The sequence below is a fragment of the Sinocyclocheilus grahami genome, unplaced genomic scaffold, assembly GCF_001515645.1.
Source record: "Sinocyclocheilus grahami isolate Dianchi unplaced genomic scaffold, SAMN03320097.WGS_v1.1 scaffold269.1, whole genome shotgun sequence".
In the NCBI taxonomy this organism is placed as follows: domain Eukaryota; kingdom Metazoa; phylum Chordata; class Actinopteri; order Cypriniformes; family Cyprinidae; genus Sinocyclocheilus; species Sinocyclocheilus grahami.
The window spans coordinates 419,484-433,192 of record NW_015505448.1 but is presented as its reverse complement, the minus strand read 5'-3'; the positions used below and the strand labels follow the sequence as shown (position 1 = coordinate 433,192).

Genomic DNA, 13,709 nt, shown 5'->3' with positions numbered 1-13,709 from the left:
CCAAAGAAAAATTAATACTTAGGCTATGTTAAATGTATGTCAAGTTCACGCGTCAGGTAAGTGGAACTGAATTTATTAATACTAAGGTGTAAACGTCTTATTTAAAACGTATGTATTTATACACAAACGTACAACATATATAAAAACATCGAATAATTGTTGTATGAATATGTCTGAGGGAAATGAACGTGCTCTTTTCTCTAGTTTAATCCATAAAACACTTAATGTCAAAAGCTGTGTTAATATAATACATTTTAGGTTTAATTTTGGTGTTGTATGATATTTTTGTTTCCGTGACGTTAAAAGATATAAAGAGATCGCGCGCTCTCTCTCTTTTATAAGCCAATGCGTACTACGACGAAACGTGTAATGTAAACCACAGTAATACGCTTATTTGAAGTTAACATGGGCGTGTTGAATGGGTTTTTGCGTGTGCAAACTTTTGCAATTGTCCCGTGAAGTCGACATTAAACGTGACTTAACCAGGCTCTTTCGAGTTCCATAGGTAGAATGCTGTCCAGTCACTTCTTCCAAGGCTCCAAACACTGCCATGTGACCAGACTGCTCCACTGCAACTACATAGTGTGTGTGTCCTTTCAACACTAAGACTTAAGGTAATATGTGTACAAGTTTATAGTGTGTTTACTACAATTAAAATGTGCTTTATCGTTCTCAGTGGCATAATATTAGACGGTCTCATTCTTATTCTGAGGTCACCGGATCCAGATCAGATGGTGGATCAGCACCTAAAGCAGGGGTGCCCAAACTCAGTCCTGGAGGGCCGGTGTCCTGCAGAGTTTAGCTCCAACCCCAATTAAACACACCTGAACCAGCTAATCAAGCTCTTGTAGGCATACTAGAAACTTACCAGCAGGTGTGTTGAGGCAAGTTGGAGCTAAACTCTGCAGGACACCGGCCCTCCAGGACCCAGTTTGTGCACCCCTGACCTAGAGACACCCTCGACAGCCCTGAATGTCAGCGGAGACCAGGACAACTAGATGAGCCCCAGAGACGGATCCCATCCGAAGACCTCGTCACCTAGACAGCCATCGGGACAAGACCACAGGAACCAGACCAGTCCTCTGCACAATCTGACCTGTGTTGCAGCCTGCAATTAAACTGCTGGATTCGTCTGGCCAGAGAAGAACGATGGAGTTTTGGTTCCTTCGACACAATCTGTAGTGTAAAAAGCACTATGTAAATACAGTGACTGGAGTTTACTTGACTCAGTTCAGTTGAACTGTAACAACTGGTTCATTTATTTTTTTCTGACTTCTGCCTCATTTTAAAGATGTAATTGTGAACAGTAGTAATATTTGTAAGTGTTTGTTTTAGTCTTTTTTTAAGGTCATTAAACAAAATGTTTAAAATAAATTTTGCAGTTGTATTACAAATGTAATGTTTGACAACTGGATCACTTTAAAGGGATAGTTCACCAAAAAATGGAAATTTGCTGTTATTTTATTGACCCTCAGGCCATCCCAGATGCCATTTTTTTTCTTCAGTAGAACAGCAAAGATTTTTTATCTGAAACGATGATCCTTGGCGATTCATACACTTGGCGATCTGTGGCTGCCGGTTTTTGATTGTTTAACTTCATAAGGCCTCAATGTGTCCTCAGGAGCCATTAGTAATTTGGTCGTCTTTGTTTATTTGACTCTCAAAAGCTGGCAGCCAGAGACGTGCAGTTTATGAATTGCGATGTTTTCAAAGACAATGTTTTCACCTAAAAATGTCCTTTACTGTTCAACTGAAGAAAAAAAAAGTTAACTACATCTTGGATGGCTTGAGGGTGAGTCAATTAACAGCAAATTTTCATTTTTGGGTGAACTATCCCTTTAAGCCTGCATGTTTAGTCTGTATGACAAATGTTATAAATGCAGATTGTTATTAACTAAAGGTTATTATGTGTTGTAATGTGTGTGTTTTAGTGATTGATAGACACCAGGTAATAATTTTCTTAAACTCACAGTTCCACAGCAATTTCTTATGATGCCTAAATAACAAATCTTAGTTGAGGTAACATATGAAACACATGGAGTGAATGGTTAAATTTTAATTGACACAATTTGCTGTAGTTTTCTAAATGTTTGACCAATTAAATAATTTTAGTTGAATGGACTATAAAACTATTTCAGTAAAGGTTGAGCCAACTAAAAAAATAACAATTCAGGCAACACTTTGAAGGCAGAAATTGACTGAACGTAAAATTTCTGTGGAACTTGTTACTAAATAATTAGTTGAAACGGCTTGAACTTTTTTACAGTGTAATGTATTACATATTATTTACAGTGGCGGCTGGTGGAAAATTTTCTAGGTAGGACGCCACATTCAACAATTTTAACATACATCCCAGTATGATTTATCCCAGTATAACAAAAGGAAAAGTATTAAGACTTTAAACATTTTAAAGATAATAGTTTTACCAAGTTCAAGATTGAGGATGATTCCCACAAAACCTTTTTTTTTCTGCAAGCTTTTTCAAGAGAAATTAATTCTAGTGTTCTTTAGCATTGCTGGTGCCATGCCATGAACCCTACTCACACAGCAAACAGAACCGAACCGTGGATCCAAAACAGTGATATGAACCGAACCGTGGCATTGTAAACACTAAAACATGCACAAACCAACCAGTTGCACCATAGGAGTACATTAGTACACCGAGCATCCACCCTATTGAAACATTCATTCAGAACTAGGTCAAAATAGCCTTTATTTGGTGAGTTCAATGTTTTGTCACATATTAGGGTTAACCTGTTTATAACCTGCATGATAAATTCAGGCTATTAACGGCATTTCAAAATAAGCTGTAATTGAAGCAACAGTTTGGGGTTTAAGTAGTAGTTCTCGTAAAAATATTACTAATGCTAATAAGGTTAAAAAAAAATCACTAAATGGTCATGTTCAGATTTGATTTATCACACAAACCCATAATGCTCTTTTAAACTGGGGAATCCCAGAAAACCTACTTTATTGGTTGATTTTAATACGAAAACTCGTTGATTTTAATACGAAAACTCTAATCAGAAGTGAATTTAGCCAATGTTCGAGTATAACATTGCTTGGTCTTCCTTTTTTATTTTGGTACACAAATGTAGAGCATTTTTAAAATCTGATCCTGCATGAAAATAAGTTCTTAACAAGTAAAGAAAACACTGGGGCTTATTTGAGGCGTTCTGACACTTAACCCAAATGCATAAGCAAATATTACTGAAATATTTTGAACTAGAGAAAGCCCGCAGAACCTCTTTGCATTATAAAGAGTGGCGTAAAACACCACTTAAGATGCAATTTGAAAGACTGAATGATATACTTTAAAGAAACTGTAGAGAATGTTCTAGAAAACTCACGGTCAACTACTGCGTTTATTCTGTGTTGGGAGAAAATGGGGATGATAATTCTCAGTAGCGTACATCTCTGTAAATCTAGGGGCCATTTCCATGATTAAATCTAAATAATCAACAATATACAAGAATTTCCTACGAAACATGTTAAAAGAGATGTTTAAAATTAGCGATCATCATGGAATTTACGTTCACTCACACAAAGAGCTTTGTTTTCATTCTTCCTATTTTCATTTGTCAAACAAACGTATTTCATAGCAATATCGGCTCCTAAGCCGCCTTTGTTACTGACTTTACAGTGGTTTTGCCAATTCGAGGCTTGGTAAAGGGCTGAAAGTAGCCTGTTTTTTAGACATACCGTGCAACCCAACAATTGCAGTTAAAGTAAAGAGGTTATATGAAATAATCTGTCGCCGTCACTGAAATCCTCCAGCTCCTCCTTAATGTGTCCTTTTTGTTTTGCAGAAATCAAAGAGCACAAATATAAGAAGAGGGAACAACATAATAATAATAATAATAATAATAATAATAATATACATGATAAATTACAATCCATCTTTGTTTTAAATGAACTGTCACTTCCAAAAGTAATTTTTGAAAGTTTTGTGTAATAATGCAATGATTCATTTTCTCATTACAAAAGGGTCAAACAGCATTCATCACTGAAACGCCCTGTACAATTTCCAACTTCTTTGTCTTAAGCTAGCCTCTAACCAAATTGTGACGCTTTCAAACTTGAGAAAGAAAAATAAACAACAAGTTAGTAAGGGCCTCAAGCTAACACCAGAAACTCAGACTGGATGTCCTTGCGGCGTCCTGCTTCAAGACGGAGGCTGCAGCTGCGCTGTACTTCTCCAGCTCAACTAGAGTGACACGTGGAAAGGAGAGGAGAAGGAGGGAAAGCGGGTGGGATAGAGGGAGGGAGGGAGGGAGGGAGGATATCGTTTGGGAGTCGGGAGGAAGGGAGTAGAGCGAGGGGAAGAGGATCAGAGGAGTAGGAGGGGTCTGGGGCTACACACTTGTCTGATATTGTTAGTCCACTGGCCGCTTTTCGCCGTGTTTCTTTGTAAACTCTTCTGCATTCAACAGAAATCCCTTTTCAAAAACTACAACCAACGACTCGTTTGGACTACAACGCATATTTTCCGGGATTTGTGACATCACAAAGATCGACGAATGGGACGAGTCCTGGTTGAGCTGCGCTAGAGAAGGCAACGAGTGTTATCACTATGTCGGAGACGCGCTAGTTTTCCCAAGGCAGGTGAACTTAGAGTGGTTACAATCATCCGGGTGTAAATCGCGCTCATATTGATTTGATTTTGAGCAATATTTACACTGAAGCTCACAAGCGGCTATGGTAAGGGGCATGAGATTTCCCGACCAGGCGCCGAGTGCTCACGCCCCCCTAAAACGGCTCGTTCTAACACGCCCCCACATATCTACCTCACTATGGAAATATTAGCATAATGCCGCCCAAATGTGCAAGCAAAGAAAGAAGGTGTAACTTTAATTCTTGCTGTAGTATTGTTGCCGCCGATGCCACGTTGTGGAGTTGCTGTGCATTTCGTTGTGAAAGCGAGGCGTGGTTTCAGTAACTGCAGTTAGTGTTGAAGCAGCCATGTCAGGGAGACGCTGTGTGTTTCTAGGCGAAAGCAAAAGCACTTTATTTGAAGTATATCACAGTTAGGAGATTTATAGCGAGTGGTTCCCTGCATTTTTACAGCAAATCGCGTGATTACAGTACTAAGCCGCTGCAATAGAGCAGCTCTAATGCTATTAAATTAAAGACGATGTAGGCTACCATAGAGAGAGAAAAAAATGAACAGTGAAAGTAACAAAAACTTAACACATTTTAATGGGCATAATTAGGTGTGAAAATAACAGAAGGATATACAGTCAAACCAAAAATTATTCAGAGACCAGATATAATTTTTGATATTTTTTCTCAAATATAGTGGGTGCAGGACACTATAGTTCATTTATGTAAAGCGAGGATAGCAAAATAAACTAAACTGTGATATATTATACCCAAAAATTCTTCATACAGTGGACTACCAGTAAAATTGATACAAATTTGGGAAAAAAATTGAAGTTCAGGTTTGCATGAACCTGGTTGACAGCATGCCCAGGAGACTATATGCTGTCATTAAGGCTAAGGGTCACCAGACAAAGTATTGATAGTTATGTAAATATTGACAGCTGTCTGAATAATTTTTGGTTTATTGTAATCCATTACATACCTTTCTATCAAAGTTATCCGACATTATCAAGCTGAATTTGTTCTGACACAGTTTAACTCCGAGTTCTTGTAATATTTTATTACCATTTTCTAAAGCGAATAAACTGTGATAATGTGAGAAACGTTGAAGGTGTTTAAATAAATTTTGGTTTGACTTATCTATTTGATAAATGAAGTTAACCAACTAACATTATACATACTTTTTTGGTTTCTGTACCCAATATTTAAAACATTTACAAACGCAAAGAAAATATTGGTATCGGTACTCGGTATCGGCAAGTACCAAAAATAAAAGTATCGGTATCGGGCAAGTACTGGAAAAAGTGGTATCGGTGCATCCCTAGTTGTAATAATGTAAAATATGTGAAAAATAATGTGTTTTTCGAACAACCTAGTATGAGAGCCTGTTCTAGTACATCCCCAAAACAAAATCAAGACTTTGTAAAAGAGCACAATAGGACCCCTTTAATCAAAGTCACGTTTGGGTAGTCAATATGAGAAATAAAGGGTGTTGCCTACTATATACACAGATGGACAGTAAATACAAACATCATCACATAGCCATATATTTGTTCATGATTTCTATATCATGAAGTGACAAGACCGAGTGCGTTTATGCACCAGGATCAACCGAGCTTTAGCAGTCTGACTCATGTGGCGGTTTCAGGCATATTGCAACAACTGCAGCGCGTCTCACCTTGATCAGTTTTGGTGGCTGGTTTCCAGTTCTCTGCACTAATGACAGGCAGGCAGACCTGTCCCTTCTCGTCAATGTTGGGGTGGTAGATCTTCGTTTTGAACGTGATCTTGGGTGGCTTGAAAGGGTATTCTGCAGGGAAGATAATCTCGATCCTGAACGCCCCTTTGTCGTATGGAGGGTTGTCCTGTGGGAGAATAAGGTAAAAGAGGTGAGCACAGCTCAGTCTATAATGTATATAATTACAAACAAATCAATGTTGCAATCAGGACAAAAGCGTGAATGCATGAGGTATGAGATCACATATAGCTGATGCATGGATATAGTGTAGGTATAAATGCAGTCTAGCTCTAAAATCCACAAGAAATCTGTTCAAAATTTAAGCAATGTTTTAGTACAGAGGTGCCCAAATAGTTTACTACAAAGTGCCAAAAATCTAACTTGAATGAAAGCTTTTTGATCGAAAGTAAATGTTGCACTTTATTCAACTGCGATATATTAAAACATACAACTTTGAAAAAAAATCTAATTCACCTATATTTGCAAAAATGCAAATTACAATGCTAAAATAACTGTAAAAATGTTTCAAAAAATGTGAAATTAAGATATGCTTCAACAGAATTGTAAAATAAAATAGGTCGCCGGTTAGGGCATCTCTGTTTTAGTGTAATTACAGCATTTCAGGTGCAAATATATATTATATCAGAATTTTGTTTCCAAATCCTAAAGCTGCTAAAACATACCATTTCTTGTCTGTATACTTTACGCATATGCAAATAACAAGTAAACAATTCATGAAAGATGCATGTGCATTTACTAAACACTTACTGGAACAATGAGGCCTTGCCATGTCAATATGTTTGATTCATCAACTTGAATGTTACGGAAGTTTTTCATCCCAGATTTGCGGATTTCTTCAAGCTCCTGATAAAAAGGGTTAGAAACAAGGATGCATTAGATACTATTTCTGGGTTCGCAACTTCTGCTTGTCCAATAGAAACTTTGAGATTTAGCTTATGCTAAAACAATCTCTCCTAATAGCACAATGGCCATTAATTAGGTAATTAATTACAAAGCGCAAACAAATGAATTAGGAATAACAGTTTACATCATTGGCCAAGACCTTCTATGTATCTTTATCATGGACAAGACATCATTCCCAAATGTAACGTGAGCCAAGTCTTGACCTAATGAGTTGGAGAAATGACCCCTTGCTCAGCAGCTTACTGTAAATAACTGACCTGAAGTAAGTGTGGATTAAAACCACAACAAACCACAACTTAAATGTCTGAAGTGCATGCAGCTTCATATTCAATAACTGCTCTAACATGTGCCGTTTATGATTAATATTTAGTCTCGCATAGGAACGATGCAATGAATGATTAAGTAATTTAGCTTATGCTAAAACAATCTCTCCTAATAGCACAATGGCCATTAATTAGGTAATTAATTACAAAGCGCAAACAAATGAATTAGGAATAACAGTTTACATCATTGGCCAAGACCTTCTATGTATCTTTATCATGGACAAGACATCATTCCCAAATGTAACGCGAGCCAAGTCTTGACCTAATGAGTTGGAGAAATGACCCCTTGCTCAGCAGCTTACTGTAAATAACTGACCTGAAGTAAGTGTGGATTAAAACCACAACAAACCACACCTTAAATGTCTGAAGTGCATGCAGCTTCATATTCAATAACTGCTCTAACATGTGCGGTTTATGATTAATATTTAGTCTCGCATAGGAATGATGCAACTAATGATTAAGTGATACTTGATTAATCGGTCAATTATTCCTTTGATTAATCAGATAAAAAGACCATTTTAAAGTTATTATCTGAATTTTATAATCAAATTTGTTGACTATTTTCATTATCGATTCATTGTTGCAATTGTTAAATCAAACATCAGCAACTACGTTCACTATAGTATAGTAAAAGGGTGTTTTAGTGCCCTGCAAGGATAACCCATTTCTATTGCCAATGAGAGCTGTCTGACATTTACAGCCATTCTTATCGAACAAGGAAGTAAACTCGATAAAATGATCACTGTGACATACAATACGTCCACTATCTGTGCATAAACACCCTAAAAGCTCAAATATAAGACAATTCAGAGAGGTTAACCTCCAAACCACTATAGTATAGTAAAAGGGTGTTTTAGTGCCCTGCAAGGATAACCCATTTCCTTCTATTGCCAATGTCTGACATTTACAGCCATTCTTATCGAACAAGGAAGTAAACTCGATAAAATGATCACTGTGACATACAATACGTCCACTAACTGTGCATAAACACCCTAAAAGCTCAAATATAAGACAATTCAGAGAGGTTAACCTCCAAAGAGGATTGGTCAGACACATCTAGGTTGCTAAATACAGGTTATTCACGAGTTGTGAATGAAGCGACTTCGACAAGACGGAAGTTTATAAAGCGAAAGCTTGTTGTGAACACTTACGGTTTCGTTTTATTGTAGTTTGTATTATTAACGGCGTTACAACAGCTAACCACCTGGAACTGACGAAACCGTCTCATTTAAGCAGTATTCTACTTATTTGTGTTATTTCAAGCTTAAAATGTAAAAAGACAGATGTGTATATTTGACAGATATTGCTGGTTTGGAGTCTTTGAGTCATGTCTAACGTAACTGCAGCGGGGTTAAAACAGCATTATTCGCTTAAAAACATCGATTAGTTCTTATAAGAGTCGATTAATTTATAGTTATTGTATTCAGATGATTCAGTCTTGTTTGAATCAACCGAATCCGCCGTGACGGAACTCGTCGCGTTAGACTCCTGTGCGTTATATTCCTGTCACTTACTCGCTGTCAATGAATGAAAGTACTCGATAAAACACCGAAGCCTGCTCTAACGTGTCTTTTGACCCTCTATCTCTCCGATCTCGACCCCAAAACCCTGTTCAAGAGTCCCGCGGCCTCCACCGGCGCTTTTCCTCCTTCATGTTTGGAAACGCGAAGCGAGCCGAGTCATCGAGTGAGAGAACCGCTCGTACCAACGCCGATCAAGCGCCAGTGAGCAATCAAATCGCCTTTTCTGCCAGCTAAACCTTATGTTGAAACCCCCGTCGCGTCGTCGTACGTGGTTTTTCTTTTTGCGATATAAAAAGTATGAGGTTTGGACGTCTACCTTGTGTAGTCTCCTGCTCGCCGCCATCTTGAATCTTTCAACTACTACCAGAATGCACCGCGCGGCGCAGCTATGGACTCGCGAGCTCGTCCGCGTTTTTAAAACTTCGGATGATCAGATCTGGGATCAGATTTAATATTCGCGCACAGCCGACGCAACAGGCGAGACGGGAGCTCGTACAATGATCTCAGGTCAGAACCCTTGGGTACTTTCCATTACAAAACGAAACAAAAATGCCATTTATTACACTGTGGATGGAATTGATTCTCCCGTGATTAATCAAGCCATAACATAATCAGCCTTTATTATTTAACGTTACGTATCTCGAAAATGTATTAAACTAAATTAACGAATAAATATAACGGTTTCAGTAAACTTCGGAATGTAGGTGTGCCGAGAGAGACATACAACATGCAATGAACGTCCTTGACAAGAAGTGCGTTTTCCGGATTTCTAGCTGCGTACTAGTTAATGCCCACACGATGTCTCTCCAGAGTAAGGAATAGTGCTAAGTGGATATTTGATGCAGAGGTTAATTTAATTTAAGTGAAATTTGAATTATTTAGGACATATATTACATAAACGATGGCCCTGCCTTAAAGCTGTTCTAAAAATCAATCAACAGACCAGTCTGACTAGGCTGAGAAACTAGCCAAGACCAGCAAACCACCTTACACTCTTAAAAATAAAGGTGCTTCAAAAGGTTCTTCAAGCGATGCCATAGAAGAACCATTTTTAGTTCCACAAAGAACCATTCAGTCAAAGGTTCTTTAAAGAACCATCTCTTTCTTACCTTTTTGTAATCTGAAGAACCTTTTTTCGCCACAAAGAACCTTTTGTGAAACAGAAAGGTTCTTCAGATGTTAAAGGTTCTTTATGGAACCATTTAGACAAAAAGGTTCTTCTATGGCATCGTGAAGCACCTTTATTTTTAAGAGTGTAGGCCGGTTTAGCTGATAGGGCTTTAGTAGCTACATCAATGAGAATGAGTTCAAACAGCTGATAAAAACATCACAAGTCATCCACACGACTCCAGTCCATCAATTAACCTCTTGCGCGTGTTTTAAATAAACAAATCCATCAAATCCAGGACAACAGGGGCCTTTTTCACTGGAGGAACTGTTGGGTAATGGGCTCTTATTTTTGTCAGAAGTGCCGGTTTGAAATTAAAACTCCTTATGATGGCTTTTAACTTCACAAGATGTTAACTGATGGACTGGAGTGGTGTGGATTACTTGTGGATTATTGTGAAGTTTTTAGCAGCTGTTTGGACTCTCATTCTGGCGGCACCCGTTCACTGCAGAGGATCCATTGGTGAGCAAGTGATGTAATGCTAAATTTCTCCAAATCTGTTCTTATGAAGAAACAAAGTAATCCTATGACCTGACGGTTTTGTTTCAGCAACTGTAAATTTTTGGGTGAACCATTCCTTTAATATACAGTGCCGCTTGAAAGTTTGTGAACTCTTTTAGAATTTTCTATATTTCTACATAATTGACCCAAAACATAATCAGACTTTCGGCACAAGTCCTGAAAGTAGACAAAGAGAACCCAATCAAACAAGTGAGACAAAAATATGTTCTTTGTCATTTATTTATTCAGGAAAATGATACATTATTACATATCGGTGAGTGGCAAAAGTATGTGAATCTCTAGGATTGGCAGTTAATTTGAAGGTGAAATTAGAGTCCATCTGTTTTTCAGAGTTGTTTTCAATCAGTGAAATTACTATCGGGTGACAGTGTGTGCCCTGTTTTATTTAAAGAACAGGGATCTATCGAAGTCTGATCATGTTTGTGGAAGTGTATCATGGCATGAACAAAGGAGATCTCTGAGGACCTCAGAAAAAGAGTTGCTGTTGCTCATCAGGCTGGAAAAGGTTACAAAAACATCTCTAAAGAGTTTTGACTCCACAAATTCACAGTCAGACAGATTGTGTACAAATGGAGGAAATTCAAGACCACTGTTACCCTCCCCAGGAGTGATTGACCAACAAAGATAACTCCAAAAGCATAAGCACAAAAGTGTAATAGTCTGCAAGGTTGCAAAGGAACCCAGGGTAACTTCTAAGCAACTAAAGGCCTTTCTCACATTGGCTAATGTTAATGTTCATGAGCCCACCATCAGGAGAACACTGAACAACCACGGTGGGCATGGTGCATCCAAAAAGAACATCGCTGCTAGTCTGCAGTTTGTTAAAGATCATGCTGACAAGCCAGAGGCATACTGGAGAAATGTTTTGTGGACAGATGAGACCAAAATAGAACTTTTTGGTTTAAATGAGAAGCGTTATGTTTGAAGAAAAAACACACTGTATTCCAGCATAAGAACCTCATCCCATCTGTGAAAGACGGTGGTGCTGGTATCATGGTTTGAGCCTGTTTTGCTGCATCTGGTCCAGGACAGCTTGCCATCATTGATGGAACAATGAATTATAATTATGTCAGGACATCTGTCAGTGAACTAATTCACAAGAGAAAGTGGGTCATGCAGCAAGACAACGACCCCAAGCACACAAGTTGTTCTACCAAAGAATGGTTAAAGAAGAACAAAGCAAATGTTTCGTAATGGTCAAATCAAAGTCCGGACCTTAATCCAATTGAAATTTTGTGGAAGGAGCTGAAGCAAGTAGTTCATATGAGGAAACCCACCAACATCACAGAGCTGAAGCGGTTCTGTACTGAGGAATGGGCTAAAACTCCTTCAAGATGTTGTGCAGGAATGATCAGCAGTTACAAGAAACGTTACTTGCAGTTATTGTTGCAAAAGGGGGTCACACCAGATACTGAATGCAAAGATTCACATACTTTTGCCACTCATAGATATGTAACAATGGATAATTTTTCTCAATAAATAGGCCTACACGGCAAAGAAAACATTTTTGTCTCATTTTTATTTGTTTGGGTTGTCTTTGTCTACTTTCAGGACTTGTGAAATTTTAATTATGTTTTGAGTCATATTTATGCAGAAATATAGAAAATTCTAAAGGGTTCACAAACTTTCAAGCAGCACTGTATGAGGTATAATTTTTATAATTTATATCATTTTTGAGGTATAATGACATTAAGCTATATTTCAGTTTACCATAAGTGCTTGTCAGTACATATGACAGTATACACTGTCTTTAACCATATTTCAAAGGCAGAAGTAATTATGAAAGTACATATAAAAATGTAATTAAGTCCTACTTAAGTATGTCAACAAAAAGTCTTAAGTAATTGCATTAAATATAAATTTAAACTATAAAACATTTTCATTTAATTTTAAATAACATGCAGTTAGATGTATGAAAATATTACATTTAGTTTGCACTTAAGTATTTTCTTCTAAAGTACATTTTTTCATAATAAAGTGCACTTCTTTTTCACAAGGGTACCATCACTGTACTGTCCCTGTCAAAAAAACTAAACGAAAACAACAACTCAAACCAGCCTTAGATGGTTTGTTGGTCTCCTCACCTGGTGTGCGTTTCCCAAAAGCATTGTTAGCCAATGGCCGCAAGTTCTTTTAACAACGGAACTTGTGACCACAGTTACTTTTAGGATGAGCACCCCCTGGTAAGGCCGGTATAGTGGCTGGTTTTAGAAAGATTTAAAAGTTTTGCTTTTGCATGCCAAATATGCTGTCAGTGAAAGACAATGGGAAATATTTTACATTTCAATCATATGTATCTTAAAACATCTAGAGTTTGACAAAAATCCAAATATAGATAGAGCTGAAATGATCTACAAAAGTAAGTTTGAGTGGAGTCTGTGTGGGCTGTTTGAGTGCTTGTGAAATTGTGTATGCATTTGCGGTTTTGTCAGTTTGTTTAATCTTTTCTTGTCACAAGAGCCCATACTACATTGCTAACATGCTTCCAGATATAATGACAGATATAAAGTAAGCTTACATGCTCCCATGGTTTCCTGAAAACCACATGACTGAAACAACTTGTTCAGACTTGCTTCCCCTCCAGCAATTTCAGGTAAAGATGGGCTGTTACAGATGGGAAACACAAACTGTCTTGTTTCCACTTTAGCTTTAAAAAATATTCACTAGTTTTACTTAATACATTAATCCATGATTATTATGTCAAATTAATGCTTTACATTTCAAGGTGAGTCACTTTAGTGAGAGACTTTGACTTGAATGACTCCAATAACAGGGCATGAACATGTAAACATGGGTATGCAATTGCATTGAAAACACCTGTCAAAATATATAATTGAAGCATATGATCTAACCTAAATATCACTTTTTGTAATCTGAAGAACCTTTTTTCGCCACAAAGAACCTTTTGT

At 37.6% G+C, this 13,709-nt stretch overlaps 1 protein-coding gene across 1 annotated transcript; it reads right to left on the bottom strand.

The window, feature by feature from the left end:
- Nucleotides 1-6,218: 6,218 nt before the first annotated feature.
- Nucleotides 6,219-9,505, bottom strand: LOC107599643 (ubiquitin-conjugating enzyme E2 L3-like). Its single transcript, XM_016291293.1, has 3 exons — nt 9,427-9,505; nt 7,109-7,204; nt 6,219-6,467 (listed from the first exon to the last, which is right to left on the bottom strand). Exons 1-3 carry the CDS (start codon nt 9,451-9,453, stop codon nt 6,234-6,236), a joined length of 357 nt encoding a protein of 118 aa, XP_016146779.1. The 5' UTR covers nt 9,454-9,505; the 3' UTR covers nt 6,219-6,233.
- Between the last annotated feature and the right edge of the window lie 4,204 nt (nt 9,506-13,709).